This window comes from Adelges cooleyi, unplaced genomic scaffold (genome assembly GCF_023614345.1).
Source record: "Adelges cooleyi isolate 19-005CV unplaced genomic scaffold, UGA_ACOO_1.1 ACOO_flye_CR_arks_rails_tigmint_CR_PRNA_23, whole genome shotgun sequence".
Taxonomy (NCBI): Eukaryota; Metazoa; Arthropoda; class Insecta; order Hemiptera; family Adelgidae; genus Adelges; species Adelges cooleyi.
This window is the reverse complement of record NW_026095893.1, coordinates 16,625,424-16,649,988: the sequence shown is the minus strand read 5'-3', so window position 1 is coordinate 16,649,988 and position 24,565 is coordinate 16,625,424. Positions and strand designations below refer to the sequence as shown.

General features: G+C 34.2%; 1 protein-coding gene across 1 annotated transcript in view; it reads right to left on the bottom strand.

The window, feature by feature from the left end:
* LOC126835952 (uncharacterized) overlaps nucleotides 1–24,040 on the bottom strand; it is a 123,060-nt gene extending 99,020 nt beyond the window's left edge. Inside the window, exons 1-2 of the mRNA XM_050568854.1 lie at nucleotides 23,965–24,040; nucleotides 23,476–23,820 (exon numbers count right to left, since the gene is read on the bottom strand). Coding sequence (XP_050424811.1) covers nucleotides 23,476–23,820; nucleotides 23,965–24,040 — 421 coding nt within the window. The remainder of the gene's footprint in view (nucleotides 1–23,475; nucleotides 23,821–23,964) is intronic.
* Between the last annotated feature and the right edge of the window lie 525 nt (nucleotides 24,041–24,565).

The window sequence follows — 24,565 nt, the reverse complement described above, 5'->3', positions numbered from 1 at the left end:
GTCTTCGTTTGAATAAAATACTATGCCAACGGTAGTGGTCGGACAGACTGCCGGCTTAGGTCCAAACAGAGCACTTACCGAATGTATACAAAATAGGCACTAAATATTATTTTTATAATAGTCGCCGGTTGTAATCATGTTGGCGTGTCGATGGTTAGGTTAGGTTACATAAAACACTCTTCGGTGATATTATTATTCAAACCAAACAACTGTGTAATGTGTACTTAGCTGAACGCAAGTACCCATAATATTCCATATTATACTTTTGAATATACACTCGAGTACAATAACAAAAGCTAAATCGGGACAATGTTTTGACCAGGACGGAAATAGCTTTTGATTCTGGATTGTCTGCCGGATAAAATCACTTATATTATCCTTTGTGGGGTGGTGGTTAGTATAATAATACATTAACCACTATTGTTATGGTCTTTTACAGGTGGTGGTCAAAGTAGACAAGCAGTGCTTGTTAAGCACTTATATAATATATTTATGTTTTTTTTTTGGCGTTAGTCGGAAGTGATAATCACATAAAATAGTCAACTAAACACACTCATAGAGCATTTTATTACTTTGATTTCTTAATTTACTTATACTAATTAAACAAAAATTATTTAACTGTATTTTGTTAGCACTTGACATAATAAATTATTCAACTAGGTAAATGATAAGATATATACATGTTTAATCCGTCTAGATAAAATACAAGATGTATTTTTCCTAATACTAATTTAAACCTAAGATAAACTACTATTTGTGGAACTTATCCGGATAGATTTAAAATACTCTGTCCTTTCAGCCCTGGTTCTGGAACCCTAAAATCCTGTTCAAATCCCACCAAAAAAACCTGTTATTGTTGACTATGCGATTGGTGAAAATTAGTTTGGACGATTTGCGATAATTTTACGGTCTGGCGGTTACGAGCGGGTAAAAAAAACTATACATGTAATTATTTTAGGGTGAAACCTACAGTGAAAAATATTATCTTGTCACTCGTTTAACAGGACAACAATTCGAGCCGAGGGTAAGTATAGGTATGACATAAAACATATTATACTGTGGGCGGGTGAACGCGTTATTTGGTCAGGTAGTACAATAGGGAGGGAGGGAGGGAGGGGGGGGGTTGAGGACGGTATTCTCAAAAAAGCGTAAACCCGTCCTGAGACGTTTTTTTGGCGACGACCGCACTGCCAACACGATAACTATACTCAGGTACCTACCTACATTATCATATGTTACCTATATGGTATGGCATAGAGCGAGATGTTAACCGATGAAGTATGCGCCGAACAATGTACCTACCTACCTATGTATGGAAATGGAATAACATTTTAAGGCTGTTGTACCAATATGCGGTATGGCTATGTTCGACACGGGCCTGGTTCCGGGGAAATAATAAAGTTTTCCGGTAGCACATAAATAAAACGGCGGGGGAGAAAGAAAAAGAAATGAAGATCTTTATCGATGGGACGCGGCGGTAGGAGCAATGAGGGGGAAAAAACCGGAGAACAATCCCGTCGCCTTTTCCCCGGTGGAAAGGACGAAGAGACCTTTTACACGAAGGAAGTTATATATTATATATTATATATATATATATATATATATATATATATATATATATATATTTATAAATACTTACCGGCGTTGGTGGTGGTGGTGTTGTTTATCAGGAAAACGCGATAAAACAAACCGATTTTTCCGCTTCATATCACAGTCGAAAGTCGTTTTCGTTCACGGTTTTCCTCGCACCTTTCACTCGTGTAATATTCGACTACCGGCTTTTGGTTTTTGTCATTGAGTTTCAATGTAAAACTATATTATTTTCCAAAAGACATCCGCAATATTTCGACCAGCAACAACGGCGTTTAGAACAAAGCTGGTTCGCAAAAAACGTGAGCTTGACTCTGTATAAGATGACTTAAACGATTTGCGAAAGACCCTTGGGTACAAAATCGAAAAAATAAATTTGTTTTTGTTTTTACCGCCCTGTGAAGTATCTGCCAATATTTACTGCTAAATAATATTTTGTTTTCCAATACTAATGAGCGCATCGAAGTGTTTTTGTTGAATGTGATAACAGCAACCCGGGCTTTCTTCAATCCCGCGGTTGTACATATATATACATACTTTGGCTTAGGTTCAAAGCTGCTACCCATGAAAGAAGTGTGAGAACAAAAAAATCATAATTTGTTTACACCATATTAAACAGAATTGGAATTAATAACATTGAATTTAAGCACAGTTAAAAGCCAAATAAGCCAATGCTGACTTAACCGATTGATCATTACACCAAAGTGTACACTCGAGTAATCTATTTTCTTTGGAGATGAGTGATATTGTTTTCCTTTTGACTTCTGATACTTAACTGAGGGTGTATCTGTAGCAACGGACTATATGAATAACAGGGATAACAATACAAAATATAAATGAAGTACATATTTTGGTTTTTAATATATAATATTATTTTTGCTAAAAAGTGTATAAAAAAATAGATTTTTCTCTTTTTTTTTTTATTGTACACGGTTTAATATCTATTAATTTACAATGTCGTTCAAGTGTGGCGCTCGGGATCGATCCGAGTTTTCTTTTACTTTTTGCCATACTCATGTGCTTGGCAAACCCCAAGTTTATCGTTCAGCCCCTTTAAACCGAAGCACTGCTCCACATGCTTTTTGCTCGGGTACTTATCACAAGTGTCTCGAGCTGTACACGCCGTTTCCTTTACCGCGTTTCAGCTACAACCCAATATTTATGTATACCGACACGAGTGTAGGTACATAAATATAATAATAATAATAATATATCAAATATTTTGCGCGTTTGGGACGTAACAATGAAATATAAAGCTCCTTATAGTACGTTCGAAGGAAAGCGCGTGACGGTTATGGATTTGCCTCGGTTGCACTCACCACTCACACACAGTCTCTCTAGTCGTCCCCATCGAGTGAAGACGTTGCAAGCAAAAAAGGAAGAGAATCCTTATTTTTTTCCCACTACCCCGTACCGTTGTTTGCTCTTTTTTTATTACAGCCGCGCAACATATTACTATTATTATTGTATAAACACACGGGCGCGGTCCCGGGTTCCATTCGTAAGTCCCTCTTGTCTGAACGGTGCTGCAAACACATTCACACAACAAGCTCTTCCCTAGCACAACCGAAACGCCACCACCACCGCCTCCGATTATTGTATGTACATTATATTATTACACGACGCGTTTTAGATGTCTGGTCCCTTTTCTGCTTTAGATACTATTATAATACCGCGTTATTAAAGCGGCGTTTCGTCAGCCACTTGCTTGGAAACTTGCTAATAAAATACAATAAGGAGCCGACAATTGAAAGCATTTTCGGTACACGTGTTCCGGCCCGAAGCGTTTTGCGCAATATGTATGGTGTAATCCGCCGTTTAATAACTAGGCTGGTACTTATATTTGTTGAAAATCATTTAAACAGCGTACGCTTTGGAACTCGCGGGTAACCGTTTTTTTTTTTGGAAATTAAGTTTTCCAACCGGGGCAAACTTGGAAATTTTCAGAAAAATTCATTCCACACCGATATCGGTTCACGCTGGCAGACGGCTCAAAGTTTTGGAAACCAGAAAGTTTTTCAAAGCAAATAAAGTAATATGTTAATAAGCGTATTACGTCGCAAACGTTGGCGAAGACGATATTTTTAGTTAATCCACATCAAACGTATTATACTTATCCGTTCATGTCATATATTATTTGCTTTAGTCGCTACTCCTAATTGGATTTTCTTAATTACATTTTAGTGTTTGACATTCTACTGGTACGCTTTCTCGAAAAAGCTATGAAATAAAGTCAGCACAATGAGATCAGTATGTCACCCCCCCCCCCAAAAATAAGGGAAAAATTCACCCTTCCTATAGGACAATGAATTTCAGCTGTTTCTCTACAAGCTACAGCCTGCAGTGTTCTTAAAGTTGGGCATAATAAAGGCGTTTTTCTCGATTTTTATGAGAATCAGTGTCTTATACTCCTCGTGTGTATTCAACAATTTTGGAACATATGTTTACAACATTCAAATCTATTAGTTAGCCGGATACTTTTGAACTTATTATTGTCTTCAAAACTAGACTGATGAATACCTAACCGATGTAATATGTTATGCGTTACGCATAATTGTCCGACCGTGATTTAACAACAGTACAGGATCTCTGCTCGACGGTTTGGTTTGATTAAACGGATCGTGTGCCGTCATCAGTCATTCCCGGGCTCGTGCTACTGTGATAATGTTTAAAATAGGCCACACCGTGTACCTATACCGTGCAAACGTCTACGGTTTAACACTGTTAAAGCGGTCTGGCTAAACGAACGGCCCCCGTCTTGTGTGTTACCGTTTAAGCGGCGAATAACGACCGGTGGAGCACGTATAATAATATTTTCCGATCGATTAAACTAATCCGGAATTCTCTTCTTTTTATTCGGCGTTATTATTATTGTTATTATCGTTATCATTATTATTATATTCGCGCATAAATCACCGGTACGGCCGTAACAGCCGAGCTTAGAGATTATACGGGTGCGTTTCTGGTAAAACGCTCTAAAATAGATCCCAAAGGTTTAACGCTAAAATCATTTTTTTAAATTTTTTTTTTTTTACCTGCGCTTTCTTTACAATATCTGGATTACCGCGCGTGTAATTCACTGATTTCGGAGACGAATCGCAGACAGCACCACGTTGTACACAACAAAGTAAGTATAAAATATCCCGTGTACAAAAGGAACATTGGCCATATTATACGCTGTACGCGGTAACTACCTTCCTACCTACCGGAAAAAAAACCAACTACAATAAAGACAGATATACATAATATCTAACGTTAGTAAACGGGATCCTTTCACGACGTGTCCCTCGCCGGCATTTTCAGTCGCACGACCGCTTCGAATGGCAACGGCGGCATTATAAACAAATCGTATTCACCAGACGGTTCCTTTTGATCTATCCGAGAGTACAAAATACATGCATACAATACACCAGCGAGTAAAAAAAATAATAATAATAAAAAGGGAGCGGAAAGATAAAAAAAAAAAGTAGATGATTTCATTACAACCCAAACGGGGAAACCGGGAAAGCACTATAACGAGACCGCGGCTGGTGCGACACAAACGAAATCATGTTTAATTTAAGTCCGACACGCAATAGGGTGTCCTTTGACGAGAAAACAAAAGGTCTTCCCTGCGACCAAAAATGGCACTCGCACAAACCGTCCGGCTTGTCGTGGAAATTTACCCCCAAAAAAATAGGATTACCTCTCTTAAAACGCAATTGTTTCATTCGGTATTCAAAAATAGTGCGTTGTAATATAACACTTTAGCGCTGATCCCGTTTCGACAGTTGCCGCTAGTATTGGAGAATAATAGATTTTATTTTTCTAAACTAACCATAATACCATATTATAGTAGTCTTTGCGGTATAGTACTTTGGCGACTGGGGCCATAAGCTGCACCACCGGGTTGTGGACCTGAATAGCAAACGCTGTTTCAGCATCATAATATTATAAACACTAAACAATCAACTATGCTGTGGTCACAGGTCAGCTGATATACGCTCCTATTCGTTTTTAGATACAAACAAATCTCGCCAATTGACCGAAGGCAAGACAATTATCGGTTTTGCAAAATAATAGAAACTATCTCCCCGTTTAACCATGTACATATTATAACAATACTATATTATCTCGTTTATTATATTCTACACTTTGAAGTAATAGTGAAATTTATTGTATTAGGTTAGTAATATAATATTTGTACATAAGTCACTCACTTACCATTTTTAAGTATATATTATTTCTACCTAGCATTGAAGCTTATTTTAATAATAATATGCAATGATAAATTACATGCGATACGAAATTACTACATTTCCTTTTTAAAAACATTCCAAAATAACATTATAAGTTAAAATTTATTAAATTAGTTATACCGAAGGTATCACTAAAAATAGTGCTTTAAAATCATTTTGTTTTTCCAGTTCTAATTTGCACTGTCCACAAGCAAACGATTTCTGTCAATAGACTAATTATTTATTATTTAATAGTCAATACATTCGGGAAACGATTTTCTTACAAATTGAATACTTAACATTTTGTAGTAAAACATGTTTAAATTAAAAATGTTTAAACTAAAGAACTATTCCATTTAATAAAATATGAAATATTCCACAATCGTAATAGATTAAGACAATGACAAATTAATGACTAGTTTTCTCATCGTTTTTTAGATGGGGTAATAATTACACAACCGGATAAGCCGAAATCAGCTTACTGTTGATTATACATAATATTTTTCTTCTGCAACCACCCACAGTTCAACAGCGAAGAACGAACGAACATTATTTTTCTTAAAGGCCATTATTAATGGATGGATAAACTTATATCCCTCGTTTTCGAGCACATGTACATTATGTTTACTACGGGGTATGCATTATGTTTATTTTATACAATAATAGGGTGAACGTGAGAAACCCTCTGTGGAAGAACCGTGTCTGGTGACTTAACACTATGCAAGAGAAAACGGCGAAGCCAGAGAGGAGTCGTTCGAGGCTTCTAAATGACTTCCTGGTCTGGGAAAAGTGCATTGGCCACTGGTGAATTGACTCATCCGGTTATGTCATGTCATTGTGGCCGACCGCGTTGTCCTCGCGTGATTCATGGTCTCCCGACGACGTCGTATGGAAGCATTTAAGAAAACATTAGAGCCAGTACGATCGGATGCTTATGGCGTGGTGCCATGGCAAAAGGGAAGTTCGAAAAGGGTCTGCTATCAAAGAAGGGTGTCCACACGGCACAAGGTCCGGTGACTGTAACATAGTACACAGATCCGCAGAGATAAGGTGCAACCACATAATAACGATAATGGAATACGGGTATAAATGTCCAATGATCTAAGTGAATTAACACAAGGATTGGGGTCCTGTAAACTGAAAAGGCGCACAGTACGAATTCACTGGGAAATTGATTGGCGTTGAACTAGAGCGTCGTTCAGAGGGATTGTCTCTCGACCAGTCTAGCTGTTATACCAGCATAAAAATTAAGTCTTACCTCCGCTTCACGACCACGGTACAGAATTAATCGGTATTGCAACCTCCCCCCCCCCTCACCCAAATTAACATCATACTTGAAAAGATTCACCATAATACCATTTCATAGGAACATTTAATCTTTGTCTGCTAGACCATCTGCTAGCAAGTAACACATTAATATCTTTCAATAAACACGAGCACTCAAAACGGCGACGTGCAACAATAGTATCGCCGTGAGTTTATTATTAAAGATAATTAGAGATTAATGCTCACCTCGGGCGGAATTCTCCAAAAGGTACTTGAAATAATTATAATTCATCCAGGATCGAACATTACCGAACTACTTACCCAAATTAGTTTCCCGGGCAAAATGCAAGTTTGATATCGTGAATTATTGTTTATGGACAAACGGATAGAAACGACTCGAGAGTAACAGCTCAAGTCAAAGAAACGCAAATGTTGTCAATGTTAAAAATATGAATCGTTAAATGCCATTCGGCAATGGTTATTTTTATCGCATTATTGAGTTACACGAGAAAACAACCACTTTTGGAAAACTGATCCCTCGCAAGACTAAAACGCATCAAAGTTATCAAGTCATACACTATAATATGGGAGGAGCTGGGGACTAGTGGTAACGGATTCATCTGTAACAAACGGTGTCTGCGGTACTTCACAATAATAACCAAATTGTCAGACACTACAAGTGTCCTTTGTAAAGCTCCGAAGTACAAAGTTTTAGTCCTGAGAAACGCTTAAGAGGACATTCACAATGCAAGTCAGGCATATAAGAAATTCGATCAATATTTTACTTGTAAACCGCGTATACCTATGTTATATAGTTAGTTGGAGTTTCGGTTAGGTACAGCTTTGGTACAAAACAAAAAACGGCGTTATAAAATTCCAAAAACCGATGTTTTCCCGAAATATAATCAAGTTTATATTTTTCAATACCGCTTGAACAGAAAATAACGATATTACGGTAGTTTCTCGGCGAGTACATTCGTGTTTTTGGGTTCTTACACGTTTCTTTAGTGTGCGGTATTTTTTCCCTCTTCACTTCTTTATTATTATTATTATTGTTATTATTGCCTATAATCCCCGTATGATATAATCTGGAGGGCGGAAAGCCATTTAAACCGACGGTCTTCGAAAACGAATTAAAAAGTTGAGCGGCGAAAACTTGGCGCACTCTTACAGTAGTGGCGCAACCGAGTTTTGCCTAATTTATTTTCCCAGACATTTTCGAAAAATTGGTGCATTCGACGGTGTAAAGACAATTCGGTCGTATTAACGGATCCCGTTTATTTGGGAATTATCATAATACACCGTGAAATACGCCGAAATCTTTCCGGATAGCTCTGGTGACAAAGAAAACTTTCAAAACCGTTTGTTCATTATAATATTACCTTTTGTCATCCCGAAAAGTTATCTGCGACCAAAGACTTCAACAGGTCTACAAAAAAAACTTATTTGTTTGGCTTCCTTGTGGAAACGCACTTGTATTGTTTTTTACAACGATGTGTTTTCGTATTTGTGTGTCTGATCCGATGAACAATTAGCATGACCATAGATCAGAAATCATACCTGAACGGTAGGTACGTTATTAAGCAACATAATATTTAAAAAGCTCTCCTCTTTCCCGTTGAAATCGAAAAAAACCGTCCGTCAAATTCACACTTTTTTTTTAAATTTAAATCTGTGGGTGCTAAAATTTTAAAAACAGTCGAATCAGTTCCAAAAATGTACATGGAATATTCTTTGGTTATAGTTTATACCAATTACCCTAAAAGGTTTTTTTTTTAGGAAAACTTCCCCCCGAAAAAAAAGTGGGTAAAATAAAGTCAACCGAAGTCAACAGGTAAGTGAAAAATATTTGTATCACACTTTTGATTACTAGACAAGGGTAAATCAGCAAAACTATAATATTAGAATAGACTGACGACTAACCCTAATCGTATCCACCTTATATTTATTAAAAATGCTTTTACAAGGATTTTTATGAAAGCGATTATTATAACAGAAGGCACAAAATATATTTTATAGTTTTTTACAATAATATCTTTTTAGCCGCTAGACCTATGTTTTTGTTGGTAAAAATTTAAACCATGAACTACACAATTGAAAAATAAACGGAGACACTGGTTTTGATATTTTAACTTTGAAACTTAACAGTCAGGTGGTCAGGTGTTGTGTTAATAAGTTGTCTATTAGTGCATCCCCTGAACAGTGCAGTAGACAAATTACTTAAAACTATTCGGTTTTGTAAGGAAACGGTTTTGGTTTTAAATCCGTTACCAAAAATATAAAAATACTTTTATGCTAAAGACGCTAAGGGTACAGTCAACAGTTTTTTTTATTTTTATTATTTTGACCTACATTTGTCACAATAAAGCCAGCTGTGTATGTATTATTTTCCAGAGTTGCATCGGGAATTATTTAAAAAGTTATTTTTTAAATTTTAATAACGATAGACTTTTTTCAAAGTTTGAAACGACAACATCTGAATACCGTTTTTTTTGTTCCTTTCCTTTTTGCCGTCAGACACAGTTTTTTTTTCATTCTTCTTCCACAAGACCATTATTCACGTCCGGTGCCTTAAACATACTCTCGGAATGTGACGTTAGGGCTTTTTTCTCGAGTCTCTTCTTTGCCTCAGCCTGGCTAGATTAGTGTTTTATATGAATGCAAAAATAACAACGCAATCCCATGTACAGGGTGATTATTTTTAAGTGACCCACTCCTCGTCTCTTCCAAGTTAATTATTTTTATAACAACTATTGAAACTTAACCGGTAAATATATATTACATTACATTTTTAATTAAGTTTAGTTAAGTAAGTGCATTTTTTTATTAGGGTCTCCTTTAAGTTTTTACACAATTTAAAGCAAAGAATGATGGTTTTTTTTGTTTTTATCGTTGTAGAACTTGGAAGATTTGTTCGGATTAACGCTACACGTCAACAATTAAAAGTAAAACAATATTTGCTTTGTTCATATTGTAAATTTATAATAAGCTACTCGAACGTAGTGAACTCTTTGGACTTGAGCTTTTTATTTGTTCAGGACTAGCAACCGTATGCAAATTTAAAGTATACAACAGCTATTTATTTACTAACTCTATAACATTAACGATAACAATAATTGTGAAGTATTATGTTAATATTTTATATCATAATACAAACGAGCATATTATACGTATTTCCATAATGTATAATAATGATACTACTAACCGTTGGATTAATTAAAATAGTTCATAATGTTATATTGAAGACTACAATTTGAGTTTCTTTTTGTGAGCTTTGCCGACTGAGAACAAAATTGGGACAGATCTAGCTTAGCTCATCGTCGATATGTTGCAGATCTCTGTTGGATGTATGGTCTAATTAATAGTACTTGACTGTACCGAAATATTGTTTGTTTTAACGTTCCTCCCATTTCCTTGCGCTCTAACCACCCATTTTTTGTATCCTCTTGATGGACAGAACTATAGTTATTAATATTATCCGGTAAACCGAATGCTAATGGCTAAATATGGCTAATGCTAAATAAGGCAACAAATGGTTATAACTTGGATTTCTTTATGATTTCTTTAGCCACATTTAAAAATTAGTTGATTTTTACAAAAAAATGTTCTTTTAGCTATACTGTTAATTCATTTTTGTACGATTATTTATGCCCTGTACTCGCTATCGGCCTTTGGGCGTAAATTATTTTTAAAATTAATAACCATTCAATAACCTAGAGCACGCCGTCTTTTTGTCTTCCATCCCGCACCCGAACCGCCAGATAATCAATATTCTGAGGCTTATTATACAACACGCTTGTGAGTTGTGCACCCGCTTTGTCAAGGCAGGTGATGATCGGCCGTGGCCGGGGGATAGACGGATAGATATTTGGACTCTCAAAAGACTCGACCCGGTAGATTTCAGACAATGAAATACCTATTAAAATTAAGTTATTCAACTGACATCGGAGAGCTCTTCGGCGATTAAACCCTTTTAAGCGACACAGCTCACCCGCCCCTCCCCCCTTCCCCCGTGCGCATACCTGCTGCTATCCCGAAATATTTCAATATGGGCGTCCCAGGGGAATGCGGTGGGATGCCGTTTGTGCGACGACGACTTGGTCGCGCCCAGACACACAATAGACGGTTTTCTAATTACACGGGATCCAATCTCGTTCTTCCCGTAGGATGAACAAACCGACCGTAATATCATGAAAAATATCCACTCTGGCCAAGACGCTATATGCGCCGCCGCCCGTAAACCGATCCGTTCCAAAGTAATTAGCAGTGCCTCTATTTCTTTCTTCCTTTTTTTTTTTTTGCGGTCGAGGCGTTAATTAAAAAACAAAAAAGGGAAAACAATCATGTTTTTTTTTTTACACTTGAGAACAATTTTAGTTGAATAAAAACCCGTTAATTGAGATACTCCGGAAAAGAGGTGATAATTTGTTTTTTTTTACTTTTCCATAGCGTACGTCGAATCTCGGGATCTCACTATTAGGTATTTATTGTGTTTTGTGATTTTTCCTCGACGATGATAATAATAATAATTATTATAAATTACACTTAATTATTATTTTGTGTTTCTATTTTTCCGGGAAAGCTTAAAAACTTTTAATATATATATATATTTTTTAATTTCGAAAGTAACTTTTTATGTAATACTAAAAAATGATTATTATATCGCGCGAAAAAAGTGACAATAAAGTGTGAAAATAATGACCGGCTACAAAAATAAATCGTTATTTCACTTCCAGCTCAAAGAGACCAAACCAAACTCCAATGTTTTCGTTATTTTGCTTGACTTGTAAAATTCGTTTTTCGAGGCCACGATAGTTTTTATGTTCTAACAGCAATTTATTATTGTACACATATAAATGGGTACAAATCTAACGATAGATTTTGATGTTTCGTTTTCGCAATTTTAACAGTTTTCGTTTCAAACGTCATAATAAAATAACAACATAAAAATGGGAAATTATGCAATGTCTTGCTTTAGTTGGCATGACTTTGGCCAAAATCAGCAAATCATTTGGCTTGACTGAACAAAATTACATACATGCTCGCGTTTTCCGAATACCTTCGGGTACACGGTAGTCTTCATTTTGTATTTTGTTTAAAAACACAGATTTCTAAATGATCACTTCATCTAAGAATATAATCCGCAATATTGTACGAAAAACGAATAAATTAGACAATGTAATTGTTTTCGGATTGATCGTCTTGGAGATGACACAAGATAGATTATGGGATTTGTAACGTTTAAAGATAAGTTCTAAGGCGTCGTTGCTTTAGTAGTTGTTATTGATTTTTTTTTTTCAACCATGCTTGAAATTAATATTTTATTTTATGGAAAGTAATTATTTTCATGTGAAATTAGAGCTTTAAAACTCAAAAGAAAAACCGTTCGCTCATCGCCAACTTGTGATTAGTAATTATTATGTTATGTCATTGTACGCGCTCCACTCGAGTCATCAATCATTTTAGTAAAAAATTAATTATAAATTTCCTTTGCGGGCATATTGAATTTCCCAACAGATTTTTAAAAGGTGATCGCGTAACGAGTATAAATATTATTAAAAACATTTCCAACGGCGAAAAAACTTTAGATATTATTATAAAAATTAATAAAGAAAAGTGATAATTTTTTTTTACTTTGGAAACACTGGACATATATTTTTTATATTGTCTTGTTGTGTCAAAGTTAAATTTAAATAATCGTCTGGTTATCGTTCGGATGGTAATAAATAATGTTTAATAATGGTATCGAACGGGTTGGACGACCCGTTTGTTTGTCATTTGAGCTTAAACACTCCTAGACCTTTTTTATTTCAGACATTTTACAATTGCTTTATTGTTTTTTCAACGACAACGATGGTAATTATCATAGTTAAATCCAAACTGTTTACATTATTTTTGGTCGTCCACGGGGAGAGCTGCAATTTATTATAATATATAAACGCGCCCGTTGTGAGCAGAATAAGGTTACATAAAACAGACACGTCTTGCAGTTATGCACGACTATAATAATTTATAATTAGTAATATACCAGCACACAGTGAGTGACACTCGGTGCTTGGTCCTGAATTGTAATCATATTACATTCAGTGTAATTGGGCATATTCATAATATCATGGCGAGTAGGAGTCGCAAAACACTGTTGATGATAAAATATGCACACGCCATAGGTACATAACGAGTCCAGTGCTGTATATATATATATATTCAACAAAAGCGTTTAGGTATGTCTGACTTGACGAATGATCGACTATAGCCTACCAGGCGAATAATAATCATAATATATTATTACCATCATTGTTGTTATAATATCATGTCATATCCACTTAATGAAATTGATCTTTCCGAATAACGGATGTACAATTTATCATCCGAAATTTATCCAGCTCACACATGTACATTAGCTTTTGGCAAACATTTTTTTAAAATTTTTTGTAACTCTACATCATTTTTCACGTGCAATCTTTAAAGATCATCGCCGCCGCTTTTCGAGTTTATCAAGTTTACATTATGATGCTTATCGTGCTGGACAGAAGACTTTTGGAGTGAATTTTCCCCACTTATTGCGTCACACATTATAGTAATAATTTTCCCATAAAGACATCGAGCCGATCTTAGTATAAAGTAGGTGGCACGGTTAAACGCCTTTTTTTTCGCTCAGCAACTAGCTAGATAATATGTATATCATATTCTTTCAAGACTCGTCGTTAGGTCCTCCGGCGATTCCGGCTGCGGTAGCGGTGTACCAATTAACGTGGACTCTGGTCATGCATAGAAAAAACCCATGAATTTTCTACAAACTTAAACGGAAACGATACCGACGGTCGCCGCCTTCTGGGCAATCCATTTCCGACCTGTCGGCACGGCCTCTTCTTATCGCACCCCGGCATCTTCGATTTTCGGTGCACATTTTTAATAGATACACAAACACACACACCTACATAACATCAGAGTTCACTAATTCGGTTCGGTTTGGAATCTCTCACGCCCATCGCAGCTCAGCCAAACGAGTAGTGGAAATAAAAAAAATAATATTATTTAACCGGTGCAAAGGACCGCGGGAAACGGTGAAAATCATAACCTAATTTTATCGTCAGCGTGAAAGTTGTTGTGCGATGGACACATATACCTAAGGCTATAATTGCCCCACCAGAGTGGGGGACAGTTTACACAATTTTTAAACATGAAAATGTTTTTTGATGTCCTTAAAACGGTCACGTTTGATAAGGGATTTGTAATCAGAAATCAGCCCTTGAGAGATTAGATTCAATCAGTATTTGACGGTCAGATCGATGGGGTATGGAAAGGAGGGGTGAAGGGGTAGGGGCTCGTATCAAGTCTAAAGTGAAGTCCCACGATTTAATGTTTTATTATATAGATTTTATTTCCCATTGTCTCGACGTGGCTGTATAAAAAAAAAAAAAATATCTACTTATTATTGTACTCGGCGCCCATCACAACGGTGTTTGCCTATAATAATCTCCACGGGTAATGGCGGCAATTTATTCGGGTTTCACGGTTCCTTTTTCTTATTGCTCTCATCGCGCTATTTTTGCCGTATTTTGCAATGCACCAGATTAAAACCGAATTTATAGCTTTCCGGGCCAATGACAGCGCAATTTATACAAGAATCCCATAAAGTCGGTGTTTATGAGGGTTGAATTTGAACACGTTTTAATACCGACACACACACACAAAACGTTTTCTTATATTAGTCGCGCCCGTGTATTTATTGCCATCATTATCGTTACTATTATTATTATTATTATAATTTGCATATTATCATTATTAATGCAGTTAACGCTTCGGCGCTACTCTATTAAACGCGTTTCGGGTATACGGTTTTTATTTAAAAAAAAAAAATATATTTTAGAGAAAAACAATACATCAATATTATATGGTAACGCCGGAGTTTTTCTTCGGCTAGGTTTGGTTACAAAGTAATAATACAAGTTTTAATACTCTTTCAGTAGTTGTTCATCTAGTTATTAGATTATAATAAATTAATAATAATTACAAAATAAAAATGAATGGCAAAATAAACACTTAATGAACGGACTAATTCAACGAGGCTATAATTTCAATATAGCCTAACATAGCGCTATTTGATGATTCTCATATTATTATAATTCCCTCAGTCTTATACTTGCAACTAACAGATATTGTAATTGCACCAAAATTCGAACCTAAATCATTCAAAGAAATCTATTATTACCCTACTACGACTTTGGTATGACCATTCACCGTACCGTTCTTGGTGTGTCTCTTCTAGTTTTGCCTCTCATTGCTCTCTAATTGACCAGCATGATCGTTAACTGTAAGAAGAGCTATTATCAACGATCCTATATGCGATATTTGTACCACAAACACATGTCAAGAAACGTTCATCCACTGGCAGGCATGTGGTCTTGTTAGTACTATGAACTAACGGATTCCATACATTCCGCTCGTGGATGATTAACGGATGACACAAAATAATCTATAATATATTTTTTAGAGATATTCTAACGCTAAAATTAACTAGTTTCTTCGAACGCACGTGCTCCAAAAAATATGTTACACCAATGACAGGTGGTCGTCATTTATTTTGGTCAATCCAATCAATCCGAATAATGCCAATTTCTCCATCTAAACAACCATCGTTGTTTGTTTCATTCACTCCACACATTTCCAGAATTCTTAAAAACATTCATCCATTTCTTCTCGGTCTATCTGTATCTCTGAACGCCTTTTTCTACCTCTTTCCAACATGCTCAAACCATCTGCATCTGTTTGCACCAAGTTTTGCCTTCTTTTCGAAGGCCGATTATTGGCTCGGTAACCGCTTACAATAGCTGGACACAATAATAATATACAATAATCCTTTTAAGATGGGAAAAATTAGTAATACAATTTTCGCACCTAAGCGGGTTGTCCGTAAATAGTCATAAGACATTACACAACATTTAATCAAGTCATAAAAATACAAAATGTGTGTGCGTTGTGTATAGAAGCACTTGAACATGGTATTGTTAATGGTTTTTTCGTGTTTTATCGTTAGTTTAAAATGTATTATGGCTACGAATATTATATCCTGCTGTTAACGTGTATCTCATTATAATAATAAAATGTAATGTACTTATTTTTGTTGGTGTAACGTTACAATAGTATTCTCTCAAGACGTCCCGCAATGATAGTAGTCTCTTGATAGATGTTTTTGTCGTTTTAATCGTAGACTTGACTTAAAAAAAAAATGATTATTTTAGCAATACAAAAACCTTCGACTCTGTCTATATTTTTTAGTAGTATTTTTCCCTCTAATTGTGTCATATCGTTATAGCTATCGACTATATAGGGAATCGTACCGCGGACAAAATATAAATCTGTTACATTGTCATTCAAACGGCCGGGGACCAATTTTCATACTTTACCGGATGCTGCAAGTTATTTGTTTAATTATAAAGTCAATAGTGAAATTAAATTATCTCGAATGAATAATGAATAAAATGTATATTCGGCCGTCGGACAACGACAAACCGGCCGCCGTTTCGATTCATGTTTGGAAAAAAAATAACCATAAATTCAGTTAGCCATTAAACGTGCCACAGTGTAATAACGAAACGTTTCAAGTACAGCCAAATAACGTTTTTATGTCTACACATTATTTAGTTTTTACAGCCGAATAATAAAGAGTTTTATTCATTAAATTATAATATAATTTCTAAACAGTATAATCCACTAAACTAAAATACTATTATACAAACACAACTCGTGTATGATTTTATGGGCCAATAAAAAATTGAAATATATATATATTATTAAAAGTTTTTGATTGTTGTAATCATACATGAAAAAGTATAAAATATTATACCAAAATGGTTGCTTTTAATGGATAAACTCTGATGGGAAAAACTGTGTTTTTGACAATTTTAATATTTTTATTCTCGAGGTTTGATCATACGCCACAGTAATAATAATAACATTTAAAAATATTACATTACTATGTAGAAAAAGTACTCAAGTTTAACATTGTACTTTAAAATTCTACAGTTTAAAAAATATGTCAATCTTAAGGCATAATGATACATTATTACTTACAATAATAAAAGAAAAAAGAACTTCGTTACTTCATTCTCTTTATTTTAACATATGATAAAGGTAGGCCTCTAGAAAATTCATTCATGTTTTTTTTACTCTTGAGTTCCTAAGTAACCGTCAACAAGATTACTTTTAAACTTGAACCAAATGTACTCTAATAGTTAAGCTAGCAACACCGGACAATCGCTTTGTGTAGTAGGTAGATCGTTCCTGATCTGACAGACAGCTAGACTTACAAATCAGTTATCAGTACCTAAGCATATAAAATCATAATTGTGTCCAACACCTGCCCTCAGCTCTACACTTTTCACCTCTCATTACCCTATTTAAGAACCATTAATCAAATAGTGAATTATCGATGAGTCAACATTTTGAATAGATTATTTTTTATTTAAAATTTTGGCAAGTTTCCAAAATCACTCCACCCACTTATTGTTGCTTGTCTTATTATTTTACCCAACTCAAGCCGTTCTCTGCAATGTCCATCTTCAGAGACATAGTCACCGTTCCACTAAAAAATTGATTTACTTTTGTGTACTAAATAGCAATATAATTTTAGCTAAATTGGCCTCTTTGGTTTTGTTAAATTATATAAAAAAAAACCCCTTCTTTTAACCTCGACGCGGAACACTACTTTAGGACACCCCGTAATATTTTTTTTCAAATTCGTTGAAAAATTGTTCTATACATTTAGCACGCATTATTTGAAACGACTCTTCAATGTACATTTCTGTTTCGTTCCAAAGATAGCTCGTTTCATATACTATTTACTTTAGACTAGGTAAAACATGTTTCGACAATCGACACATTAGATGCCAAAATATCTGACTGTAACTGTAAAATATAGCAAACAACCCAAATCATCATAAAATGTTGTATAAATTAGTTTAAAAGGTTTTTTATTTAATATTAGGTATTAATTTCTATCCGTATAGATAAGAAAGTATTGTTCTCACAATAAATGTTATTTTTTTAGTATGATTATCCTTAGACCACACAAGGTTTTTTTACTATGCGCCGATATTAGGTAATTTTATGATCGTGTTTAACGATTAAGAATTTAGAGCTTAAAACCCATAAATTTAGATTTAAAAAAACCACTGGCACGAAATAAATTATACTGATATATATTTTATAACGGAAAGCCTAAAAGGTACCAATAGTTTTAGAATAATTTGTATTTAGGCATATTGTAAAGTTGTATTGCTTTCAAACCGTCAACGATATCATGTCAAAACCTAAATTTCAAAAGGCGTCTTCGACAAAACCACTTTTTGTAGTTTATACATTATACAGCGCAACCAAACTTGTACATTAAGTATTTTTTTTATAAAATGATTAAATCTTTATACACTTTTAATATTCAGAAGAAATAGCGACTTACATAATAGTATGCATTATATTCTTCTTAATAATAAAGTAATGCGAATAATTAATAGTTTAAAATATATTTTGATAATCTCATTCATTCGTTTTATTAGAAAATGTAGTTTGCAGCATAATTTTTATAACAGCTGGCCTTCAATATTTGGTAACTTAAAAATTCATTTCTGATAGTTTAACGTAATACGATTTGTTTTCAACAATTTTAGTTAAAAACAAAATTATTTTATACAAAAAAAAGCTGTTATACAATTATTATTACCCTGTATAATATCCGTCAATGCAAAAATGTCTTTCGTTTTAAGAAAATGTACTGTTTACTCACGTTCGGGTGTTGGGTTCGACAACATACTGTCATTTTGATATTGTATGCATGAATTTTAAAATATTCCATTGAACTACAACGAAAAACATATGCTGTTCAATGAGAAAGAATATTAATTCATTTTAATGAACGTATCCGATGATAGCCGATGTTGAATTATTTTACACATTTTCTAAGTTGTACAGTTTATAAATTATCATTTTAATTATTATTACACAACATAAGCACATTACAAGAATAATTAAAGTACTATCTTGATTGTTCATAATGGCGGCAAACTCGTGTCTTATAATTATTTTAATATTCGAGCTGGTTTTCTATTCAACAACTATGACGTCAGCGTTTCTATGGTCTGATATGCTTACAGCTAGACCGATTGCTGACGTCAAAGTAAGAGATGCAGCCGAGAATTTGGGTCTTCCTAAAAAAACAAAGGTGAATAAAAAATATAAAACATATTCCATTTGTAATTATTGTTAAGATTTGTTTTCTTTATGTTCTAATACAATTTCGCTAAAACATGCCAACGGTGTTAGGCTAAATCGTTATCTAGATAAAAAATTCGAATAACGACTAAAAAATAAGAAAATTATTCAATGTAGGTATTCGAATACAATTGTCTGTACAATTTGAACGATTCAATTTTTTTATTCGAACCTATTAAATAATTTGTTCATCTTTTATTTGAACATATTTCTTTACACGGATATGTGAGGCGGTCAGATGCCAAACCGATTGACTCTACTTTTTTCAAACTACGAATAATAGCATGGTTGGATTAAAAAAGTGTATAATTTTCAGTGGCCAAGATAAATAACTCCATAGTTGAATTTTTCACCACAAGAGTTCGCTAAGAAAATTGGCAATTGTACTTACATACATTGTTTCAAATAACTTTAACTGCCTGTCCTAAAAAATTTAATTTTATGGAGTTACCTAATCAGTTTGGCTTCTGAGCGCCTCATATTGTCTTTTGCTCGGGGTGAATAAGAAAATCTGCTGAACGATGCCGAGAAAAATGTGTGCGTGTGACAGCGGTTGTTTTGTGAACGAAACAGCTGATAAATAATTTTTAATATGATAACAGATTAGAAATAAAATATTTTTTTAGCAAAGCTGATATTATAATTTTCATGAACAGGGACCACGTCAATGTTTTCTTTTCTACATAAATTAACTGTCCGGAATAAAGAATAAAGCCATGACGTTTCATTTTTAAAAAATATTGAACAAATAATGTCAAGGGGGGTGGCTCTCCCCAGACATACGCTTGCCAATGGTACCAACGATTTAGTTCATGTTGCATACAATAATCTATTATACAGAGCGTCCCCAAAAAAATGGTAGGGTTAAGAATGGTAGCGTCCTCACAAGAGAAGTGATCGAGTTCGCAAAGCGTAAATTTCAAAACTTGACAACTTCCTCTTTCATTCAAGTCCTACCAGAGCGCCGTAGGTCCAATACTTCACAACCTACAGCCGTTTGAAACCCCGCCATTATTTTCGGGACACCCTTTATTTATACCTACACTACACGTTTATCTTAATATTTTTTAATATTGCAAATTTCCACGTTCTTAGGACGCGTTATCGTATCAATACATCAACGTAGGAAATTATTCAAACGATTTTATCGAACTGCTGAATTCTTACAATACGTTCAAGACGCCGGAGAACCCTCCCATCCGTTTCGACAACAACGAAAAAAGAATATTGACCACGAGCAACACGGAAGATTCGGTAAATGATAAAATACTCGCTCAGCTGAAATTCTATCGCAAGATACAGGAAATCCAGTGCGCAGACTATTTGATATTGCAGTACAAGTTGTACGACGACCCCGGAAGTAGTGTGAAAGGCATTGCCGAGTGGGTATACAATATGATAGCGATGGCATACGAAGGGAAATCCGTAGTGTTCCGTTGGTTGTGGAAATTGCATATCGACCTATGGAATATTGCGGAACGCGTAGAACAATCACATAGTAAGGAGGCGATAGAGAGTGATCTAATCAGCTTAGAACACTACCGTAAACCTTTAGTCGATTTGGTGAGAATGTGTGTGAAACATGTATACATAACGGGCGATGGTCTAAAAAATCCTGAACATGAAAAAACTGGGAAATCTACGCTCCAAAAAATAATGTGGAAATGTAATATTTGTGACCACGAACGTGAAACAACTGGTAAATGTGTGTCCCACAGAATAATGGAATGTTATGAGTCTAACGACGAACTAATTAAAAATTATAAAAAAGATAAACCCGTATTGCCTATCTTAGTCGCACAGTTATACTGGAAAAAGGCATGGAGTCAAGAACATCAAACTGTGATTGAACCAATACCTTATATTATGGTAAAATGGTCTAAGATAGAGGACGTGTACAAGTGTAATTTTATGATTGCCTCTGAACAGTTTGAAACTACTAAAGGCGTCCACTGGCCGGTGGATCCATTTAAAAGCATACGACTTCAGAAAACGTTTATGGATATCATCAGATTAAAACTGTATTGTTATATTTATGTGCAACTATATGCTTATCAACGAATCAGCGCCCCTAAAAACTCCGGACCTTCTAACTTTAATGATTTATTTAAGGGCTGTATACATGACATTCTTAAGTTCAGTTATATTGAAGACGAAACATTAAACCGAGTATTGGCATTGTACATTAATATAAAAGAACATGGTGACAAAGCGATTGAAACCGTTTTAGAACTAATAACATATGAAGTTGAAAACATATTAAATATATTAATTGAAAGTCCTATTATAAATTCAGATTTGGCCAACCTTGTAAACACTAATGTAAAGAATAAACTAGAATACAATATTTTCCGCAGAGATATTCATACCCACTGTGACGAATTCAAGAAAACTATAAAAGCATATTTAAATGGGTTAACGTTTGATGTTTTATTATTCTTTATCATCGGAAGTAAGAACATAGACCTTACCGTTTTCCCTGAAAATTGATGTAAATACAGCTAATAAGAATATTTTAATAATATTACGAGTACATACGATGGTTACTAAAGTTGTAATAATTACTATACATTTATATATTTACAATTTGTATAGTTAAGATACTGCATACTTATTTTTTTCTGGATATACATAAATGTAAAATACAACAGTTTGCTGGATAAATTATTTTCCACTTAAATTTTAAGTTGTGATTGGTTTATAATTTATATTTACATAAAACAAACATTAAATTTGAAGCACTTTAATATTATTATTATTATTTTTTTTTTTTTTGTTGACTGCCCTGGGCCTAAGATCTTCCCTGGGCCTTTCCTTTCGGATAAATCCGCTCCTGGTTTGCCAAGCTCCAGGTAAACCCTGACTTGCCAAACTTCCACTGTAGATTCCTGCCAACTAGTTAGTCCTGACAAAGGACACTGGTACCTTTTACATCAAGTTAAGCTCTGTGGACTTGCACTGCTATTGGTTTTTTATAGAACCAAGAATGGAGACAGTTAATTATTTTTCATCTTTATCCAGAAATAGTTAAACATTTTTTATTACTACTACTACTTATTTCTACTATGAATCAAGTCTTAAAAAAATGGATCTTGTGCGACTTTGTTATAACATGAGTAAATGCAACCTATCTACAGTTAATTTTTAAATATTGATTGATGTGTTATTCCGCGTATCTACATATTTTATAATAGGTACTACTATAATAGATAGTATAATAGATACTAGTAGCTGATAGGCTGGATAGAGCACTATGGCTTAAGTACTGATTAGTATTGATAAGCATAGTGTTAGGTGCCTCGCCCACCTAAGTCTATATACTTGTTTGAAAAGAAACAGATTTGCTATGAAAGCGAGTGTCCGATGTTACTTACCTTACTATGAGAGAAAAATAGTTATAATACAAAAAAATTTCTAGAGATTTATCTTTTAAAGGAAAGCTTAAGTAAAGCTGTTAATGATACAATATATATAACAGTTTGTATAAATCTACTTTACCGGCCTTTTTTTATTTTTGCCGTTTAATAGTGTTTTTTTTACGCTGATTTCAAATCTGTAATGAGAAATCCGCAGACTCATGTATAATACGCCACGTAAAAAGCCGGTTTTTAGATAGCCACCGAGGTTGCTTCTTATTTTGAACATAGTATGGGTTTTTCGCATTTAGAAGCGTTTAACATTTAGTAACTAATAAGACCTTACATATATTTTAATAAAATTAACACATTTAATAATAAATGACGTTTACATCTTTTAGAACGACAATTTCTATTTGTTAGGTATATAGTATACACACGCAATTACATAATATTAAGTCAAAGTCACAAACAACAGTGCATTATAATAAAATAGTTTTATTCAACAATATTGAAGGATAAACGTAATAATATGTAGTAGTGCTTAAGTTGTAAGCAAATTAATGAGCTATAATAATTCAAAATTATAATTTCGTCTGGAACAGTTTTAATTAACGTGGATTTTTAAAACTATTATCTATTTGCCTAGAAAAATAATTTGAGGTTAAATTGTCTCGAAGGGAGGGAGCTCTTCACATAAAAAAAAATCTGTGCGCTAAATGCTAATGACAAACATTAAAATTAGAGGAACTTCCGAAGAAAAGAGGGAAGTCGTTTACGGCGCTTATTTCTGATTGCTAATTTTGTATTTAATTCCTTTACATATTCTTGAAGGGCCGCCTGCTTCAAGGGATCTAATTTAGCAGGTACGTCGTCATACATCTTGGTTTCATCTTCCAATTTGGTCACAAACCGATATCCGCAGTCTTTTCTCATTATCCTCTTGCATCCATAAGTACCTCCCATACGTCTAATAACTGATTCATAGTGTTGTATGCCACAACAAGCATAAAAAGATAGATTTTCTTTGCAGAATTCCTCTTTTGCAAGTTTTTCATCATCTCCTGCACTGATGTACTCATTAGCTACTTCCGAGAGGTATCGTCTGAGTGTACCAACTGACCCTAGAACGTGAAAGTTTACTTAAGAGTAATTTCTTTAAAAATTCATAATCCTATAACTGTTAATTTGTTATACTTCCATAATGATAATGATGTACTTGTATCACGTATAATTGTGCACTGAGTAATATAAAAAATAAGTCCAACTTACGCCACTTTGGTCTTTTCCTTTTAAAAAAATAATAAATGGTTTCATCGTGGGTAAAACTACGCAATAAGCCATGTTCCTTTATGCAATTAATAGCAATATCTACTGCCGAATGATTATCACTTTGGTTTTCTATAATCTCATATGAATTTTCAAACGTCGCTCTTACTACCACCTAAAATATGTAAACGATAAACAAATAGTGTTTAACTTTTACCTTGATCTTAACAAAATTAAAAATGTTGTTTATTTTAGTATACCATTTTCCTCAAACTTTAACTGATAATAATTAGTTATTCATCAGCCTAACACATTAAAACATTTGGAAGCTATTCGATATTCTACTTTAAATTATGTATGAGTTATGTATCACAGTCCACAGATTCCTTTTTTTTTCAAACTTAATTAAAGTGCCGTTTGCGGATATTATCAAAATAAATAGGCGTAAGGAATAGGAGAAAGCGATAAAATCAAATAGTACAACCTTGATATTGATGTATTGTTTAAAATAATATCAAAATATAATTCAAATGTAACATAAATTTCCTATACTTGTTGGGATTAATAGGTAATATTTATTATTTCTTACTGTTATTGTTT